This window comes from Octodon degus, unplaced genomic scaffold (genome assembly GCF_000260255.1).
Source record: "Octodon degus isolate 3935 unplaced genomic scaffold, OctDeg1.0 scaffold00167, whole genome shotgun sequence".
Taxonomy (NCBI): domain Eukaryota; kingdom Metazoa; phylum Chordata; class Mammalia; order Rodentia; family Octodontidae; genus Octodon; species Octodon degus.
The window spans coordinates 3,477,511-3,494,414 of record NW_004524743.1 but is presented as its reverse complement, the minus strand read 5'-3'; the positions used below and the strand labels follow the sequence as shown (position 1 = coordinate 3,494,414).

The 16,904-nt window shown below is 45.6% G+C and overlaps 1 protein-coding gene across 3 annotated transcripts in view; it reads right to left on the bottom strand.

The window, feature by feature from the left end:
• Positions 1–5,943: 5,943 nt before the first annotated feature.
• Positions 5,944–16,904, bottom strand: part of Miga1 (mitoguardin 1) — an 87,619-nt gene continuing 76,658 nt past the window's right edge. For all 3 annotated transcript variants that reach the window (XM_023703276.1, XM_023703277.1, XM_023703278.1), the window contains 4 exons: positions 14,589–14,723; positions 12,362–12,415; positions 9,518–9,634; positions 5,944–7,799 (listed from right to left, as the gene is read on the bottom strand). In XM_023703276.1, coding sequence (XP_023559044.1) covers positions 7,581–7,799; positions 9,518–9,634; positions 12,362–12,415; positions 14,589–14,723 — 525 coding nt within the window. In that variant the 3' untranslated portion in view covers positions 5,944–7,580. The remainder of the gene's footprint in view (positions 7,800–9,517; positions 9,635–12,361; positions 12,416–14,588; positions 14,724–16,904) is intronic.

Here is a 16,904-nt window from a genome sequence, read left to right as displayed (position 1 = left end):
GCTCCCCTGCTCCCGGCTCCCCTGCTCCCCGCTCCCCTGCTCCCGGCTCCCCTGCTCCCGGCTCCCCTGCTCCGCGCTCCCCGGCCCGCACGTGGTGTTCCTCTCTTCATCTCTAGAAGACTGGCTGATCAGAAAGCTGGAGGAAATTTATTTATTCATTTATTTTGAGATTAAGCAGGAGAATTTATTAGAGAAGGGGATTGGGGAATAAGAGTAGTTCCTGAGACACAGAAGAGGTCCCAACGAATGGCTTGCCCTGGAATTTTAAATGAATTCTCACCTTTGCGGGGTGTGTGTGTGTGTGTGTGTGTGTGTGTGTGTCCCTGGGGATTGAATCAGGATCTGGCCCTCAGCTCCAGCCCCAGCCTTTATTTTTTAAGGGAGGGTTTTGCTCAGTGGCTCACTGGCCTAGGGTGTGCAGCTTCCTGCCTCAGCCTCCAGGAGTGCTAGGATTTTAGGCCTGAGCCTCATCATGCCGGCTTCCTGCTCAGCTTCCTAATCCTTTGGGAAGGAGCCCAGGAATGAGCCCCCCCCTTTTTGCTTGGGACCCCTTGCTTGCCGCGTGACCCCCAGGGCCCCCTCACTGGGGACTGATCTTAGTTCTCCCCATTTAAAAAAGCCACCAGCTGTGCGTGGTGGCGTGAGCCTGTAATCTCAATCCCCCGGAGGTTGAGGCACGAGGATCGAGGATGGGTGCGAGTTCGAGGCCAGCCTGAGGTACCAAGACCAAAACAAATGACCCAAACAACAAAGGCAGACTGGCAAGGAACAGTTAAGGAGGCAGAGGTGACTCTAGTGGCACTGGGGGATACTGAGAAGCCTTGTCCTGACCCCACACCAACTGCGGGGGAGCCCTTGGGACTGCCCTCCTCGCTGGCTCTTGGCTGCAGGGTCCGTACCCCACCCCCACCCCAGCTCCCGCAGAGACCCGGAGCAGGGAAGCGGACAGGGAAGCGGACGTGCTGGGGCCTGCGCTGGCCAGGCCACAGCTCTGGGATGGAGGCCGGGAAAGCCTAGCAAGAGAAATGCTTGAGGCAAGTGGAACCCTGTATTGTTCTGTCTTCTGTTTCTATAACAAGATATTCAAAGCTGGCGGCCGGAGGGGGTGGTGCAGGCGCATGATCCGAGCGCTCTGGAGGCTGAGGCAGGAGGATGGCCATGGGAGGCCAGCTCAGCCGCAGCTACACAGCAGGACTCTGGAAAAAATAAATAAATAAATAAACAAGAGGCTGGCTAACAGTGCAAGGAAGGGTTTATTTAGGTCACAGTGAGGCCTACAGGCAGGGGCTGGCACACCGGGAGGGAAGGGGTGGCACCCTGAGACACAGATGCTGGGACCCGAAGGTAAGGAAGAGAAGCAGGCGCTCTCAGCAATCTAACACTGGGCGACCTTCGCAACCCTCGGGGAGGCCCTGCGCTCGCTGCTTCCTATCCACCTAAATCTGTTCTGTCCTTCCTTTTTCCTTCCCTTCCTTCCATCTATCTGTCTGTCCTTCCGTCTTTCTTGGCACTGGGGATTGAGCTATATGCCAGGGTCTTACTCTTCCTTGCTGAGGCAAAATGCTCCGCGCATTCTGGACGAGGAAGACTTTGGGCTGTTTGCGGCTCCAGGCCGAGGTCAGCCGCTGAGCAGAGGGCATCGCAGAGGGGGAACAGTTCTTGGAGGGCAGCAAGGCAACGAAGGAGCGAGGAAACGGGGCTAGGACAGGCTGTGACCCTCTTCCTGCCCCTTGTATCCCGCGGAGGGTTCCCGCCCTTGGAACGGAGCTCTCACGCCCAGGCAGACTTCACCCTAGCAGCATGAATCAATCCCAGCACCACATGCTCAGTCGCACACTCTCTGGATCCAGCCACCCCTAAAAGCCCCACCTGTGACTGCATGAGACTTTGGGGGGACATCTGGACACGAGCCGTGACAGACATGGTCCTACTAAGGTGCCCCAGCTGGGCTCCAACTTGTGACCCTCCTGCCTCAGCCTCCTAGAGTAGTGCAGTCAGAAGCGTGTACCACTGTGCCCCTCCAGTTTCTTCTAAAAGTTAAGAGTTTTGACATGCCAGATGATGCTATGTGGGGTTTCACTTTAGTAAGGAAGACATCTTGAGATACCGGGTGAATACGCCAGCTGTCAGATTGTGTCTGGATGTTCCCCCAGGCCTCACTGGGTCACAGGAAGGGGCTTTTCAGAGGCAGCTGAACCTAGAGTTTGTGACTGGTTCGCTGTCACTGCTGGGGCTGGGTTGTGAGTGCTGCATGCTCCCTCCCCGGCTGGAAAGCCTGTGTACAATGTAAGGCTGCTGCCCCGCCTTTGCTCCCCAGCAGGGCCGGTGCCACCCTGCCTTGGGGCCAGCTGATTACAACCAAAAGTGCTGCACACTGTGAGCTACATAAACCTTTTCTCTTAATTTTGGGTGTTGGATATTTTGTCACAGCAGCAGAAAAATTACTATGAAACCAACTAAAAGATTTGATGCCTGTATCAAGACGGGCCAAAGAACGTACTCTTACTGGGGCCGGGGAGATGGCTCAGTGGAACAAGCGAAATCCCTGCTGTGGTTTCCAGCCAGCAAGAAGACAGCAAATGCGTGTCCTTCCGAATTCACACCTGCAGTCCTCTCCACTGGGAAGACGGCTGGCCTGTGTGGCCACAGAGCGTGGCAGGAGTGAGGTCATTGCAGGCCGCTTGCCCTTCCCCCGCCTGCTGACCCACCAAGGTCCCTGGCACAAGGGTTCCAGGGGCGAAGCACGCACACGCGCACACACGCACACAGCCCTATATAATATACATTTAATTGCTCTTAAATGTTTCTCAGCATACCAAACTAGGTCCAGGCGAACTCTTTCTTGCCCTTGCCGTTCGGTGGCTGCCCCGGGTGCACCTGTGCACTTAGCCAAGGGCAGTGGGAGAGGAATGACAAGCGCCTAGAGGGTGATGCGGCTCCACCTGACACGTTTGCCCCTGCTTCCCTCCCCTGCTGCCTCAAACACGATTCCAACGCAAGCATCTTGACTGTGCTCCTCATAAACCCATCCCTCCCTCTCCGCACAGCACACAGAACACACGGCCATGGCCGGCGCCAACACCTACAGCTGCCTGGACTTCAGGCCGGCATATGTGGTCTGCTCTGACCAGAAGCTCTCGGGGAAGGGGCTAAGGACACAGTTACAACTCTCCGCTTAGACAGCAGCACTGTGTAAAGTATGCAGCACAAAGCAGGCACAGTGGCACACACCTGTAATCTCAGCATCCAGGAGACGAGGCAGGAGGATCACTGTTTTGAGGCCAGCCTGGGCTGCAGTGAGTTAAGGCTAGCCTGAACTACACAGCAAGACCCTGTCTCAAAAAAAAAAAAAAAAAAAAGGATATATCACCCAAATGTTCCATTGCTTTTTTATTTGGCAATAACAGAAACACTTCCATGGCATAGTGCTCATTTTGGCTACAGAGCTAGTGCTGTTTTCTGCGACCGCAGTGTTTTACTTTTACATAATGAGTTCAGTGCTTACATTTAAGAAACAGACACATATTTACTGATACAGCCAAGTGAAGCTAACGTGGTTGGTCTAAAATTAAAACAGTAACACAATATACTGGTCATCAGGAAGAAGGTGCAGATGTCTTGTTTCCATTTATGACATAATATATAAATTGTTATATCTCACATACATATTTCTTAATCCAATTAACCTAAGTAAAAAAACCCAGAAGATCTGAATTCAGCCTAATTATTATAGCCACTTTGAAGTTTCCATCCCAAATGACTTCTGAACACCTGATGACATTAAAATAACAGTGAACAACAAACATGGCCTAAATTCTGGTTGTGAAAGGCCATGGGGAAGGATGTTAATATTACTTTGGCATTTCTATTACCTAGGCCTCAAGAAATGATACATTAAAATTCCTCTGGAATTTAACATCTTAAGAAAATATTTGTAAATACTTTATTTTTATTTTTTTTTTATTTTTTTTTTATTATTATTATTATTTTTTTAAATTTTATTTATTTGTTTATTTATTTATTTATTTTGTGTGTGTGTCCAGCTCAGCCCACCAGGGGGCGGGGCTGGCTGGCATGTGGTGCTGGGGGATTGAACCGCGGTCCCTGTAGTAGGTGCTTTAGACCACTGAGCCATCTCACCAGCCCTTGTAAATACTTTTGACAATCAGTTATTCAACGAATAGGGAAAGAACACTATTGTAAGAGAAAACGTTCTTTGGAGCAGGGTCCAACAACATGGAAAGCTTAGTTTTTTGTTTTTTTTTTTTTTTTTTTAAAGTAGTTCCATTTTCACATTTAATAAACATATTGTTAACCTTTAGGAAGGAAGATGCTACCGTGTTAGTTGAACAAAAGTACAGGGGAGCCAAAATAGGAAAAGGAAGTATCAGATACAAGCCACCTGAACCTTATCTTTTCACTCTAGAGACGAAAGCGCCACCTTCCCAGGGTGGACTGGAGGCCTCTGGCTCCTTGCTAGGGGAGGGGAGGGGAGGTGGGGGAGCAACGGTGATTTTCTGATGGCGTTTTTACAGATTAAATGCTTTGTAAAGCATTGCTTTTATTGTTTAATCCAACTTTTTAAGGCAAGTGAAAACTGGTATGTTTTAGGTAACCTTCTGCAGTCAGAAATGTTTTCAGAAAGGTGTTTCCTAAAAAAAAAATTCATATATTGGGTATGGTGCCACACACCTGTAATCCCAGCACTTTGGGAGGCTGAGGCAGGAGCATCAGCATGCTCGAAACCAACCTGAGCTACAGAGAGAGTTCAAGCCCAACCTGAACTACATAGTGAGACCTTGTTTCAAAGTCTGAAGGGAGGGCAGGGAAATGGGGAAAAAACAAAAGGAGTCAAGTTACATCATGTACAGGTACAAATTCTCTATGAAAAATGCGATCATTATATATATCTAAAATGCATCAATAAAATTTGATTTTTTTAAAAAAGTAATTTTTTACTTATAATACAGATTTTTCCTTAAAGTAACTGCCCAGAAACTCCATTTGGTCATGCTTCCTTTTTGTCGAAGCCCACAGAGAAAGCTTGTCACTACTGCTGCAGCCACTGAACTAACCAGAGACTATTCAAATCAAGGCACTGCATCTGACAACCAGCTTCCTAAAGATTGGCCACAAATATTTTTTGTTGAAATTTACATGAAAAAATAAGCCAGGTACTGTGACGCACAGCTCTACTCCCAGGCTGAGGCAGGAGGACTGCCACAAGTTCAAGGCCAACCAGGGCTACATGGTGAGTTCAAGGCCAGTCTGAACTGTATATCAAGACCCTGTTTCAAAAAAAAAAAAAAAGTGAGAAAGGAAAAGAAGAAGAGGAAGGGGAGGAAGAGGAAGAAGCAGCAGCAAAGAAATTTTTAAAAAGAAATATAAAAGAAAAACCACAAAATAAAAATCCACTTTTCTAGGAAATCATTTATCTGATAAAATAAATTCCCCAGTTTTCTTATGTAGAAATAGCAGCATTATTAAATAGTGCGATTCTTCAAGTGATTTCAAACAGTATCCTTCTCAAATAAAAATATCACAGCTTGTTTACAAAACCACAGCATAAAACATTTAGCCCTAAAATGAGTAAACTAATAGCAGTGATTGTCCTGCCTGCATGGTGGGGGGAGTGCGTGCGTGCGTGTGTGTGTGTGTGTGTGTGTGTGTGTGCATTTCACCCAAGGACAGTGACAGCTCAACAACACCAAAATAGCTAACGAATAAAAAGCAAAGCATCACATAATGGAATTTGTCACTGTGGTACTCCTAATCACACTCCTCCATCAGGAAGAACTGAGTCGGCAATCGTTAAAGCACTGTGTAAGAAAAGTTGGGGCTGGGCGAGGTGGCGCACGCCTACGATCGCAGTACCCCAGGCTGGGGCAGGAGGGCTGCTGGGAGGTGGAGGCCGGGCGGGCTGCGCAGTGAGCTCAGGCCGGGCGGGCTGCGTAGTGAGCTCCGCCGGGCTGGACTCCTGTGCAAGCCCCTGTGTCAGAAGGACAAGACAAAAGCAAAAGAGTAAGAAGAAAATGTGAAGGAGCCGTATGTCCTGCAACAATCCGAGTAACCCTTGACAGTGCAGTGTTCCCTTCTGTACACACTCAGAACTGCCCGCCCTCATCACCACGCCTTGCACTCACTTTACATAATCATGGCACATACATAAACTTAAGTCTTAAAAAGCAAAAAGTAAACCTTTTTTCACTTTTTCTATTCTGTCATTAGTCTGAAACTAGGCACTTTAATCTAAAAATACATTTTAAAAAATGCTTTCTAGATCCTTTTCTGTCACTTCTAAAATGAACAAGGCCCACTTTAGGAGCAAAATGGACAAATCTAATCCATCACTGGCTGAGTCAGCACCTCAGAGGAGTGGGATTGTCACTGCGGAGCAGAATTAATGCAGCTCCAAAGTATCTCGTATACTCTGAAGAGCAGTCTCACGTGAACAACGCTTTCGTTCATACATTTATCATTAAGACACAAAATATACTTTCATATCATTAAAATATTTTGTTATATATCAGAGGAGAAAGAAGCCTTCCCTAAAACCTCACTGATCCAAATTATGACTGTTTTAAAAACATGGGCATAATCTGCCAAATCCCCCCGTGGGTGGAGCTCTGCGGTCAGCTCAAAGCTGTCCTGAGGGGGAAGACAGAATGGCTTCATGTCCGGCTGTTGGGAGTCAGCCACAGAACTCACTCAGAAAGGTAAAATTTGGCAGGAGACGTAGCTCAGCGCCACAGCGCCTGCCTGGCAAGCGCAAGGTCCTGAGTTTGATTTCCAGTCCCAAAAAAAAAAGGTAAAATTTTAATTGATTTTCATAATAAACATATTATATCTTAAATCAATATTCACCAAGAGAAAAGATCACATGAAAAGATTAAGTACTTGAGTCTCTCTAGTGTAACCTCTAGGACCAAGAATTCACACAGTTTGGAAACCACAGTTAATTTAACATAAAGTCATAAACTGTAAACTTATCGGTATCAGTTCCTTTAAGTGGTTCACAACAATAGTCAGTAGTACAATTTCTTTGATAAAAAGTACATAAATAAGTGCACAAATAGTAGCTAAGCAGTACACAGGAAACATCACAATTGCCTAAATCTAGTTAAACAATGCGTAACATTCCAATTGAAATTGCGCTTCCAAGAGAATTAGTGTGCAGATGCAGGTGGCCTTTTCCCGTGTGTGGCCACCAGCCGTGGCTGCAATGTGTTTTCAAGGTGTTCAGCAGCAACGCAGCTTCTGAGAGTGACATGGGACAGTCAGACAGCCTGAGAGGACCCGCAACTAACACCAAGCGCTGGCCTCACTTAAGCACTATTCCTCTTACACATATTTCCTGACTAAATGCCTCTAGAAGGAAGATGCAAAGTCCCAAATATACAACATAGAGACGCAGCTACAGAAGCTGTGTTTACCTATAGGCCAGTCGCTTGCTCCCCACTTGACATTTTTTGCTTCCCTGAGTCCAGATCCACCAGTTCTGTTGTCCTGTAATGCATGGCACAGACCAAGCTACTTGCAGATACCGTCCCACCCCACAACCTGTCTGAGTGTCTCAGTTCTCACTGTGCTTTGGCCTCCACCAGCCCCGCAGACACAAGGTGGCCGTGGCCACCCATGCAGCCACTGGCATGGCGCAGGACATCGGTGCCCATGTGGGCCAGGAGCAGCTCGGTGCGGCGCAGCAGCAGCTGCAGCAGGTCCTCAGCCAGTGCCTCGACACTGGAGTAGCGCGCCTTCTCGAAGTCGAAGATGTCTCTAAGAAAGAACAGGACTTGGTTCTGGAAATGAACATACAGCAGATTGGCATTTATTAGACCAAACTCTACACAACAGGAAGAATCAATGAGTATAACAAGCACTGAACTGAGAGCAGGACATCGGAGGTCCAGGGCTGCTTTTAGATCTCAGTGGAAAAGGGATCTTGAACAAGAGTTTTCTTAACCTTCTTAGGTCCAACTTTAAAATGTTTTGTAAAGAGAGGGACAACACTACCCGTCCTATTTCCTACTCAGAACTGAGAGCTGGATCAAAAAATCAGCCTAAAAAAACCCACCAAAACAGTCTCACTTAAGAGCCTGCAGTCCTTCCTGCCACGCTGCCTCTAAGCCTGGTCCCCCAAGGGAGAACCAGCTGCTTCCCATAATCACATTCTGAAAGGTGCTCATGCCGCACAAAAACTATGAAGAGAAAAATAATCTCCAGTCTAAAATCAGTGGAATAATTTAGTGTTTCCAAGCAGTAAGGTTAGGGCCAGGGAGATAGCTCAGTGGAATAAGTGCCTGCCTGGTAAGTGCAAGGTCCCAAGTTTGATCCCTGATACAGAAATTCCTGAGGGAGGAACACACAGACAACAGACAAGCAGTAAGGTCATCGTATGCTGAAACTCATTTTAAGTGAGCTGCAATCTACTCAGTACTGAATCTTAGCTGTTAGTTGTTTGCCGCAATAGGAAAGTCATTCCAAAGAGTAAGAGCCAGAATATTTAATTTCTGTCCTTCAGAAACAAATGGCAGTAAGTACTAAGAAGGTGCAGCTCAGATTCACTGGGTTTTGTATTTGAAAACGTCACCGACAACCAATGGTCAAGTGCCCTCACTTTCCAGATGCAGAGAAAGAGTGAAGGATGACTGTCCCCAAGCCAGGCCTACACTGTGACAAGGCTCGGTCAAGCCAGAGAGTTCCGTGTGACAGTCTCATATACAAACATGTCCTCAACAGCACAAACACAGCCACCTTAATTATTAAATATGAGCAGTGTAGTAAAACATCCAAACTTTCAAATCCAGACTTATTTATATTTGTTTTTATTTGCTCCTTGAAACTTGGCTCAAGCCTAAGCCTATTAAGTAAAGACTGCTAAACAGGAAGTGCTACAAGGAGCTGCGTGCGGTTTGAGTCTGGCAAACTAAAGCCTGAGTAGGACACGCCTTCAGATCCTATTTACTGCCCACGACGAGGGTTTTTCACTTGAGCCAGGACCTATTTCTGCATCCACATGTGTGCAACACAGACAGCTGCTCGCTGCTTACAAACCCTGTGTCCAGGCGTAAAGACAAACTGTGCAGGAACGCGCCCGTGGTGCGTGAAGGCCAGGAGACAGTGACAGGGCTGACGAGGCCCGTGGGCTTGGTGACACTAGTCCAGAAGAAGGCACTAGAGTCTACTGTAGAAAGCACTGGTCCATTACAATGGCAGAGAGGTGGTGAAGTGCCACTGGTTTAATACTGGCATTTAAACACTGGGCCTTCATAACTTTTTCTTTTGAGACAAGGTCTCTGTAGTTCAGGCTGTCCTTGAACTTGTGCCAATACTCCTGCCTCAGCCTCCCAAGTGCTGAGATTTCAGATATGCACTACCACCTGTGCGCTGTAACTTCACCTTTAAATAACACTTTTAAGTAAATTCCTTTTCTATAAATGCAAAAATAAAACAGAATAAAAACTTGTCCACTTGTCGATTTAGGAAAAAATAACCAATGATTCAATAATGAACATACCTTAAAGAAACAACATAAGTCATAGAGAGAATTTCTAGGACCCAAAAAGCCCCACGCCAGGACAGGGCTTATATGCTCACAAATGGCATAAAAATGGGCAAAGAACCCATCTGGGATCTGTTGGAAAATAAAGAGAATCTGGTTATTTCTAGCTTCTTAAACTCCTTCCTCTAGTACAGCAATTTAAACAGTGCCATGATACGGCCCCTCCGCAGGACCAAGACTGGACCCACCATCCTCCCACTAAGCAGTATCTCTTAACCTTTTTTTTTTGTATCAGGAATTGAACTCAGGACCTTGCATCTGCCAGACAGGTGCTTGTGCCACTGAACTATATGCAGGCCCTATCTTTAGCCTTGTTAAACAGATTGAGACACAGCTAAGTGACTAAGTGGCCCAATGACTAAGTGGTTTGATATTTCGACTCTCTTGCTTTAGCCTTCCAGAGAGTTGAATTATAGACCATGCCTAGCTATGAACATTTTTTTTGAGGGTAGACCAAGGGTCACTCATGAGCTAGTATATTAAGAAATTTAATAACATACACAAGTAACTCTTAATAGTCCAAGACTGTTTTTACATAGAATTCATATCCCAGCCAACAGTTTCAAGTGTGCTGACTTTTTTTCTGTACTGGGGATTGAACCCAGGGCCTTTAAATTAAGTTAAATCCCCAGCTCTTTTTAATTTTTTATTTTGAGGTAGCATCTTTTCTTTTCTTTTCTTTTTTAAAGATAGCATCTTTCAAATTCACTTAGTTGCCCAAGCTGAGCTTGAACTTGTGCTTTTCCTGCCCCAGCCTCCCATCCAGCTGATTTTTTTTTTTTTTTTTTTTGTACCAGGGATCAAACTGAGCAACTTACACTTGCCAGGCAGGCGCTTATGCCAGTGAGCTATCTCCCCGGCCCCCAAAGGTTATTTATTTTTTTTTTAATATTTATTTATTTATTTATTTATTTATTTATTTATTTATTTAGTGTGTGGCCAGCTCAGCCCACCAGGGGGCGGGCGGGCCAGCATGTGGTGCTGGGGGATTGAACCGAGGTCTCTGTGCTTTGCTTGAGCTTAGCTTGTTCTAAGTAGGTGCTTTAGACCACTGAGCCATCTCACCAGCCCCCCAAAGGTTATTTTTTTAAGGGTATTTTTACCTTTTAAAAATATGACTTATCCAAAATGCTTAGGGCCAAAAGAATCTCAGATTCTTCCCCCAACTGAAATATTTGCATATACATGGAGACATCTTGGGAAAGAGACGGCAGTCTATAACCTAGGTCTCATGAGGACCCCGAACACAGCACCCCCGCACACCGACACTCCAACTCAGCAACATTGGATGAAACTTTGTGGAAAATTTCCCACTTGTAGCATCAGGTTGACTCTCAGAACCTTTCAGATTTTAAACCAGTTCAGATTTTTGATTTTTAAATTAGGGATTCTCAGTCTTTACCTCTTACATAAACAATCACAGTGCTGGAAACCAGCAGTGACAAGAACAGGAGTGTCTTTTCAGGGGTATGTGAACTCCTACGGTTCACTTGAATGTAGTAAATAAAAATACTAAAAGAAGCTTAAGATGGTTAAGCACTAAATTATTGTTAGAATCCTAGCATTTAATTAAGAAATTCAGTATTACTTAAACATTTAATTGTATAGTTAACTTTTTCCTATGGACTCTGTGTGTGTGTGTGTGTGTGTGTGTGTGTGTGTGTGTGTGTGTGTGTGTGAGGAAATTAAACTTATCAGTAGTATTCTCATTTCAGGATGCCAAGATTCACTTCCTGGGGGCCCCTATGCCTTAAGATTGTGCAGCTGCAAAATTAATTACCCTTAAGTCATTAATTTAAGAGGGGATTAGTTTTATTTTTCACACTCCAGGACAATTCTTTAAACCTCATTTAAAAAAAAAACAAAGACAGTTGGGTGTGGTGGCGGCACACCCATAATCCTAGAATTCTAGAAGCTGAGGTAGGAGGACTACAGTAGCTCTAAGCCAGCCTGCGCCATGTAGCAAACCAACAGCAACAGACAGTTATCATTTAGATTTCAACAGTTTTTTTTTTTTTTTTTTTTTTTTTGGCGGAACCGGGGATTGAACTCAGATCCTTGCGTTTGCCGGTCAAGCGCTTATCCTACTAAGCCATCTCCCCAGCCCCTTTTAAGTTTTTTTTTTTTGCTCTAAATGCCCTAAGGGGTGGTTTGGCTGGCTGGAGTGTTGTGGGGATCGAACTACAGCAACCTGAGGCTGACAGCTTTGTGGAAGCAGCCACTTAAAGAACTGAGCTAGGGCCAGGCCCCCCAGACAGTTATCATTTAATGAACACTCACTACATTCCAGAAAAGACAGTAGGTCCCACTTAACTTGCCAAAACATTCCTGCAAAAGTAGGTCACGCTAACATCATTTTAAATACGTGACAAGTGGTACTTGTGAGGTTAAGAAACCTGCTCCCAACTGCACACAGCTAGTTAGCAAAAGCTGAGGAGTCAGGAAGGCTTCACTGCAGCTATTCTAGTCTAAGATGTCACACATACATTAAAGTTGTAAACACTGCTCTGTGAGGAATTCGGAGGCAGTCCATGAGCTGAAAAAGCACACTTCGGAGGGGCTGAGCTCCATGGCTGGCAGATTTATGTAAGCACCAAGAACGCGGATGGTCACTGAGAGACTCCTCAAGTGATCCGCAGAGGAGCAGCCCTGTGCTCATGGTCCAGAAAGCAGCAGCCGGAGCTGGGGCATGGGGAGATGTGTGGAAGACATTTGGGTCCCGGACTTCGCAGCCTTTCATACACCTCCCTCTGCCACATGGGCCAGACTCCGGGGTCCCAGACTGCTGAAGCGTCTTACCTTCATCTGCTGCCTTTTCTGCTTCAGTACAGACCAACAACTTGAAGCCACAGCCTAAACACACATGGAGGAGAAAAGTAGCTTTAGAGCTGTAGAAATGTGTCACTTAGTGCTATTCACTCAGATTATGGTTCTAAGAATTTCAAGCTATTGACTACCAATAAAAACTAGTCCAGCTCCTTATTTTGTTTGCAATGAAAAGATGCTTCAGTTATATACATTTTAAAGTTAAACACAAAGCCATTAAGGGAAAAATGCGTAATTTTATTTATTTATTTAGGTACCAGAAATTGAACTCAGGACTTGCACTTGGCCAGGCAGGAACTATACCACTGAGCTACCTTACATCCCCAGCCCTAGGCTGAATTTTAGTATCAAGGAGCTTGCCAGTTACTGTGTGAGTCCCAAGATCTTAATCTGCTATTATAAGGAAAAGTGAAAATAGAAGTATGGAGAATACACCAGTTAATATTCTATGCATAACACTGAAGTCAAAATAATATTTTTTCCTTCAAGAATATTCCTGTTGAAATATTTGTGGGTCATGTCAAGACTTTTATTTAAGATAAGAAAGGGGCCGGGGAGATGGCTCAATAGGATAAGCGCTTGACTGGCAAACACAAGGATCTGAGTTCAATCTCCGGTTCTGCAAAAAAAAAAAAAAAAAAAAAAAAAAGATAAAGTATAAGCCTGACAGGACAAAAAAGCAAAATTTCTTTGGTAGATCCAGAAGAGATACAATCCTGTTCTCACATGACACAACCCTGATTAGGGCCACTACCCAGTTAGTTACTGACATGAAGAACATGCGATTTCTTTCTTTCTTTCTTTCTTTTTTCTTTTTGTACTTTTTAGGGAAGGGTCTACAGGGTGTTCAGGGTTACAGGTGTGGTGGCACCATGCAGTCTCAATTGCAGTCTCAGTGCGCCCCAGGGGCAGGGCCAGCATGGCAGGCTCAGGGATCCAACTCCGGGCCCCTGTGCATGCTTACAGGCACTTTAATCCACTGAGTTATTTGGCCAGCCCAGAACAAGCAATTTTTAAAGATGAAAACATATCTTAATTCAGGAAAAAGTGGGTTTATTAAAAAGTGTTTTAGGGGCCAGGGAGATGGCTCAGTGGAATAAGCGCTTCCCTGGCAAGTGCAGGGGCCTGAGTTCAATCCCCAGTTCTGCCAAAAATACCCCAAAAATAAATAAATTTTTAAAAAGTGCTTTAAATTTTAATATCAGGAACTCCCAAAATATTATGAAACCATTAACTGGAACAATTTATTGGTTTTTTTGTTTGTTTGTATTTTTTACACAGGGTCTTGCTTTGGCTGGCCTTAAATTCATTTATATAGCCCAGGCTGGCCTTGAACTCATGGCCATCCTCCTGTCTCAGTCTCCCGAATGCTGGGATTACAGGTATGTGCCACCATGCCCAGCTGGAATATTAAAAAAAAAAAATTCGAACATCATTTAGACATGATACCCACCCACCTTATTCCTAGGTGCACACACATAAGGTGTAAGAAAAACCAATGACAGACAAATTTCAATATAAAAAGAAATGGAAACTGAAAACATTAAAGTATAAAATACAGTTCACACAGGTCATATTTTGCTATTTTTTCTCTCCAAAATTTTCCCAGTATTTAGAAACACGAATTTCAAGACTGTCTTCTTTAGAACACATATTGCCATTTTTAAAAACTGTAACTGCTATATTTCAGCTAGGTCATTCAGTCATTTCTGTCACAGATGGTTTTGTTAGACCTGCACTAATCCAAATCTGAGTTTCTGTAGAGACCTGAAGAAATCCTCAGGGGCCAGCAAGATGGTTCAGCAGACTAACATGCCTGATTAGGCAAGCTTAAGCCAGCAGAGGGACTGCAGTTCAATCCCTATCACCACATGCCATGCCAGCTGTGTGGTGAGACCCTGCAACAACCAAATACATTGAGAGAGAGAGAGAGAGAGAGAGAGAGAGAGAGAGAGAGAGAGAGAGAGAGAAAGGGAATCCTCAGTCCTATAGGACAAGGGTTGGGTGGCCAAAAGAAGAATTTCACACATCAACGTGGCAAAAACTGTATAAATCTGACTCCAATACCAGTGAATGAGTCCATTTCTACACTAGACATTCCACAGGCAAATTTATAGTGTGCCTCAATCTTACCAATCTTCCCAGTTCTGACCACTTTTCATTAAATTTAAATGTCTAAGACAGGGAAATCACCACTTACAGTTTTTTTGAAGGAAGACTTTATCCAGCGATTATTTACTACATCCTGTATGGACACCGGTGGGTTTTCCAAATCTTCAAAGGAATCCATTAATATAAAGTCCAGAACAACATCATAAAAATTTAGATTCTTCACCTGCATTTAATTGTGAATTAAAAACAAACTATTATTATAGAAAGCTGAAATAAAATTTGAGCTACGGCTGCATGCGTTGTAACAGTACAATTTTTTTTTTTTTAATATTTTTTATTTATTTATTTATTTTGTGTGTGTGTGGCCAGCTCAGCCCACCAGGGGGCGGGGCTGGCTGGCATGTGGTGCTGGGGGATTGAACCGTGGTCCCCGTTGCTTAAGCTTAGCTTGTTCTAAGTCGGTGCCCTAGACCACTGAGCCATCTCACCAGCCCCAACAGTACAATTTTGTTATTGTTAAATCATTGTATTTCCCCTAAAGAAGAGGAACAGACATCTGAAAACTCACCACCGCACTTCACTCAGCTCACATGTGGGCCTCTGCCCAGACTCCACCCTCCTGTGCTCTCCCACAGGTGGCCCCTGCTGCCCCTCACAGTGTCCTCAGTCACCTCTACCCACCTCATGCCACACACTGAGCCCTGGGAGCTGAAATGGGTCTTCAGCAAACTAGAGGCCAGGACACGCTGCTAAGGAACCTCTGGCCCCCAATTACAGGCATGGATCAGTGCAAACCAAGGGCGGGAGACTGCTCTGAGAGCTAGGCACCAAGACAGCTGGGGGTCAGGCAGCTTCCTCACGCTCCCGGGGAGTGGAAACAGTGCTGAATTCAAGGTGAACTGCAGGTTCAGCTCACAGAGCACAGGAATAGTGGTAAAAAAACAAGGCAGGTGGGCCATGCTTGTGTGGATCTGTCACCACCCAATGGGGAGGCTGTGAGGCTGTGTGTACGTGGGTGTCAGATGGCCTCTCCTAGGTGCTGCTGGGTCCAGTGTGGTGCTGCACACCCATAATCCATGCATTCACAGAGGCACAGCCTGGCAATTTAGCGATACCCTCACTGAAAATAATATTTAAGAAAAAGAGAGGTGGGGAGGTAGCTCAAGGGCGTAAATGCCTGCCTGGCAAACCCAAGGACCTGAGTGTAATCCCCATACCACCAAAAAAAAAAAAAAAAAAGAAAGAAAGAAAAAGAAAAAAAGAAGATGGGGCAGCTCCATGGGAGGCCTGAGTTCTAGGAACAATGGCAGGACAGAAGCACCCTCCACAAGTGCGAAGCTACAAGTTGGAGTGCAGCAGCTGTATTCCAAGAGAAAGAAGGGCTCGTGGTACTGGGAACAAGGTGACAGAAAGCTTCCAACGCCTGCCAACACCCCAGCACTAGGCGGGCCTGAGGACTGACCTGACGAGACAGCAGCCAGCAGGCCACCAACCCTGGTGAATATATTCTGAAGGACTCCTGCAGGAAAGGCTTGGAGAAGAACCACTCTCACCAAGTCTTCTAGTACCTCAGGGTTGATGTGGACAGAGCCACTGCTGGAACTGGGTGGGGAAGTTCCCACATGGTGCACCTGGGCTTGAGAATCCAGGTCTGCCACGGGGACCAGCCCAGTGGCTTCCTGGGTTCCCGTCGCTGCCCTGTGCAGCTCAGAACCCCGTGCAGTAGGCCCCACCTTCCCTCAAGCTGGGGACCTGCTCTCAAGTCACCTGCCACAGCCTGGGGAGCAGGACTGGGCCTCTGTGGCCAGGCCATAGGCCCTTGGGTCTCACTGGGGACAGCAGTAGCTCTAGGGCAGAGAGGGACTGTAGTAATCAGTTCCTAGAGGAAGCCCCAATGTCCCCTACTAGGTCAGGCTGGGCCCAGCTCCACCATGCCCTCCACACCATGGGCTCTGGGTACCAGGGTCCTACAAAGGAACAGCACTCACCGGCAAGTGGGCAGGGAGTTTGGGACTCTTTTCTCATTTTTACTCTTTTCTTTTTTCTTTCTTTTCCTATTTTTTCTTTTTTCTACTTCTATTTACTTTTTTATTTTTTTTGCCATAGTTTTATTGATAAACAAATAGCAATGAGACAGTTTCAAATCAAATCGGTAGGACAGTTTCAATAATTAACACACTGCATACATTCTTCTTAGTGGTTAATTGCTGCATAAGATGCGGACTTGATATTCTATTTACAAACACCATTGGAACAAATCCCTCGGGCTGGTGAGATGGCTCAGTGGTCTAAAGCACCTACTTAGAACAAGCTTAGCAAAGCACAGGAACTGAGGTTCAATCCCCCAGCACCACATGCCAGCCAGCCCCGCCCCCTGGTGGGCTGAGCTGGCCACATACACACA